This window comes from Pygoscelis adeliae, unplaced genomic scaffold (assembly GCF_000699105.1).
Source record: "Pygoscelis adeliae isolate BGI_AS28 unplaced genomic scaffold, ASM69910v1 Scaffold101, whole genome shotgun sequence".
NCBI classification, from domain to species: Eukaryota; Metazoa; Chordata; class Aves; order Sphenisciformes; family Spheniscidae; genus Pygoscelis; species Pygoscelis adeliae.
Window position 1 is genome coordinate 7,126,868 of NW_008824238.1, and position 4,210 is coordinate 7,131,077.

At 43.1% G+C, this 4,210-nt stretch overlaps 1 protein-coding gene across 1 annotated transcript in view; it reads left to right on the forward strand.

Annotated features, from left to right (window-relative positions):
* PRDM14 (PR domain containing 14) overlaps positions 1–4,210 on the forward strand; it is an 8,871-nt gene that overhangs the window by 3,101 nt on the left and 1,560 nt on the right. Inside the window, exons 4-5 of the mRNA XM_009335077.1 lie at positions 1,010–1,212; positions 3,036–3,137. Of these exons, the coding sequence (XP_009333352.1) occupies positions 1,010–1,212; positions 3,036–3,137 (305 nt within the window). The remainder of the gene's footprint in view (positions 1–1,009; positions 1,213–3,035; positions 3,138–4,210) is intronic.

Consider the following 4,210-nt stretch of genomic DNA (forward strand, 5'->3'; position numbering starts at 1 on the left):
CCTGCTTTATCCTACGATTGCACACTCTTGATTTAATGACATTTTTCGTGCAATTAACACGCTCAGTAAATGGGGCAGGCTGCAGTCGTTCCGGTCCGATAACGCTGATACTGCTTGCAGAAGAAATGCCAAATGCACTTACGCCGGGAGCAGTTTTCTGCTTATAATGTGCAGAAAGTATGACGTTCTTAGAAGCAAAACTTACGTGTGGAGAAAACAGATTTGTGCCAATGCAGGGAAAGCTGGAGCGGGCGAGGGATGGGTCGGCCGGGTGCGGCAGTTAAGGGAGAGAAGCAAACTGGCATGGAAATTTGGCATGGAAATTTTTGTAGCTGTTGTCCTCAGGTGCCTGGTTCCGATAGCCGGTAAATTGTTCGTTTCATTTTAAGGCTTAAGCCAAAGTTGCTTTTATTAAAGGCAGAAAAGGATGTGTAAATGTTTGAAAAATTTCCTGTGTTGTTCCTAAATTCAGCGGTTAAGAACAGTTTGAAATACAAAAGAAAACCAAATAAACGTGTTTTTGTTCGATAGCATTTTGAAAACGATAGAAAAGACGTGCAAATTTATTTTTCTGTTTGGGATGGGAGGTAAAATTTACGGACAATATTGGTAAGAAATCCCTGGCAATGTTTCCGTGTGGGGAGACGCTTTTATGTGGGACTCTGCGTCGGTTTTTCACATATTCGCTCGCTGTTTGTGGGGATACAAGGATGAAATCCTGTCTTCGCTGAAGTCAGTAGCTAAACCCAGTAATTTTGTCAGGCTGTGGACTGTAGTTTGTTCCCCTCCGTTAAAAAGGCAATAGAAAGGCAAGTGGAGCGGTGCGTATGCTTAAGAGATCCGGCGTGTATTTTGCTGACGGTATTGCCAGAATCCCTTTACCGTTATTACCCTCCCGGAGACTTAAAATTCCCAGTTGGGTACCAGCTCTGACAAGGAAGCAGATTTGAAATGAGCCCCTTTTGCCGTGGTGTAACGGGGAGGTGGCACTTTCCCTTCTGCTGTACAGAAGCCGGGGAGAGCTTTAAGTGTGAGCGCTGCGGCAAGGTTTTTGCCTACAAATACTACCGGGACAAGCACCTCAAGTACACTCGCTGCGTGGACCAGGGGGACCGCAAATTTCCTTGTCACCTTTGTAACCGATCCTTTGAAAAAAGAGACAGGCTGAGGATCCACGTTCTCCACGTTCATGAAAAGCACAGACCTCACAAGGTGAGCCTGCTCCTGGGTCTCTCCGCAGTTACTGGCTCTTCTGGGGGGACTAATTAAGGAGTCCTTTTTTGGCTGAGGTAAGATGCTGATGTTGTTCCCCCTCCCCCAGTTTCCCTGGCAGTTCCCTGGTGGGACCGTTCTGCCCGTAAAGGAAGAGTTTGCCGTGTGCAGCAGAGCTTAGTTGAAGAAATTTAATGGATTTATATTGGGGAAAATAAACCCCACAGTCTCAGTGAGAGTTTGAAAAAAACCCCAATATTTCTCCTGGGCTTTTTGGATGTTTGCATGTGCGGTTTGCTACTTTTCTTACACGGTGTGGGGCTAAATTGTGTATGAAGGTGCTCCACTTGTTCAGGATCAGGAGAGACGATGTCTCATGGCCCTCACTCCCCCCCTTCCGTCTGAGAACCGACAGACATCTGTGTCTGTTGGACACAACTGGAGTTACAAGTTTTACATTCAACATGGAGCAGATTTTCAATTGGTGGAAGCAAATCCTTGCTGAGATACCTGCCTCATCTCCACTAAACACCTCTCTGTAGCACCGTTCCTGGTTTTCTCCAGGAACACTGGCGGTGGAAAATCGGACTTTTACTAAAGGTTTGGGAAGGGCAAGTTCCAGTGCTTCAAATGGCGGAGTTAAATCAGTCCTGAAAATCCTCCAAACACCTCTTTTATAGATAGTTCTGGAATAATGTGAATTTTTCAGGAAAAGCTTTTATAACTACATCAGCAATATTACGATGTCAGAATATCACACTGATTTAGTAACAGATGAAAAATATAATTCTGTTAAATATGAAGTATTAAATAGCATGTAAATACCCTTTTCCTTTCCTTTTCCTTTCCTATTCCATTCCATTCCATTTTTTGGAATGCATATGAAAGAAACACTTTAGAACAGCAGGAAGACAAAACTTCTGAATATACTGCATTTATATGAGAACAGATCAACTCAAAAAGCAAAGATGGAAAATGTGTCAGTAAAAAGAAATTGCCTTCTTTCAAGCTCAGTCATAGCTTAGCTTATTTTCAACTTATGAAAGATAATTTCTTTCAAATTATTGTAGGGGGCAAATTATTTTGAGGCTCGTACAGATTGCACTGAATCAGTGCAAGTCTCTCAGATGACTTCATCCCCCTCTGAACTGGGTTTTGTCTTGTCGCTGCCGGCCGCAGGGCGCTCGCCACACTGCGAAGACGGCAGGTCCTTGGCTCCGAGGACGAAGTGCTGCTTGTTTCACTCCTAAGGAGAGGCACTAATGACAAATCAAGCTGTAGGCTAAGTGCTGTGACTGACTCATCATTTCTGAAAAATGGTTACTATTTTAAAACGTCCCCTTAAATATTTTTTTTAGGAAGTTTATCTTATTTGTTGAGCAAAAATTCAAAATAGCAACTAGAGCTTCATTTGCATTTTGAAGAAAAAGGGATGATTTTACAGAAATGTTCAGGTTTTGATTACTGAAAGTCAGTATTTTCTGTTAATGTTCTGAAGAAAGATGCTTTTTAATGAAACATTTTTAACATGTGCACAAAAAAACTTTGACATTTTGCATTATTTCCTTTTGTTAAAAAAAATCTGTTCTTAAAATCAGATTGAAATTCTCACTATTTCCAATTGTTACTGCTTAAATTGCTACTGTGTTTGTATATACATAAAAACATAAATATCTGTATATAGATAAATCTATGTATATACATAAATATACACATAAATATATGTAGGAAAATACATGCACACATCATCCACGTACCTAATTTTTCTTTTTAGCTATGCTGTTGTGTGCTTCCTTTAAACTTTATCCTGTTTTTTTCCCCAGTGCTCAGTGTGTGGGAAGAGCTTTTCTCAGTCCTCCAGCCTGAACAAACACATGAGGGTTCACTCCGGGGAGCGCCCCTACAAATGTGTCTACTGCAACAAGGTAAGGCAAAGCCCCGTCCTGTCCCTCTGTCTGTCCTCTGCTGTGCTCAGCATTACACCACACCTGGGGGGTGGCTCTTGCCATGCTGCTATTTTCTTTGTTCAATTTTTCTGTTTCTTTTCTGTTTTCTTTCAAGAAAATGCCTTCTATTTAAAGTTGATAACCAGATAAGTGAGTATATATTCTGGGCACAGTTGTGAGTTGAAGTGACAGGGCTAGCTGAGACTGAAGAAACAGGGTCTGGTCTCCATCTGATGCGGAATTTGTGTTTCATAGAATCACAGAATCGTAGAATAGGTTGGGTTGGAAGGGATCTCTAAAGGTCATCTAGTCCAACCCCCTGCCGTGGGCAGGGACGTCTTCAACTAGATCAGGTTGCTCAGAGCCCCGTCCAACCTGACCTTCAATGTTTCCAGGGATGGGGCATCCACCACCTCTGGTTTCATCTCAGCTCAGAGAACTATGGCGGGGATAAGGTCTAGGAAAGCTTGAGAGCATTTCAAATATCATCCAAGGCATGCGGCTAGATCCAATATTCCCCCTTTTCATCAGATAGGCAGTTTTTGATGTTACTGACGCTGCTTCTGGAGTGCGGTGAACAGATTTGGCCCATAAGCTGAACCTGCACAGTATGACTGTGCATGCTTACCTTGAAGTAACGGGGCAATCGGTGTGCAACTGGGCATGGAGGTTTCATCTGAAAAAGAACGTGAATAGAGCCGTTCAGTACTGGTCAAAAATGTGCTCGGCTATTACTACGCTTCACAGCAGGGATGATTCAGGTGAGCTCTCCCTGTGAGAGCAGTGACAGCTCTCCCAGCAGACGGAGGGTGGATGTACAGGCTGCTGCTGGATGAATATCGGTAGGGCTCCAGGTGCTATGGAGTGTCCATGCAACGCAGAATCACCGTCAGCATGTAGTAAGGTCCTCCTGACTTTGGAGAGAGAGAAGTTTTGTTCATGACTGGCTGGACTAACACAGAGCTGAAGTGTTCTGTAGTAAAAAACCTTAGAAGAAGCTCCTTTTGGCTATTATGTCTTTTTTCTCTCCCAGACATCCTGAACACTTGTAG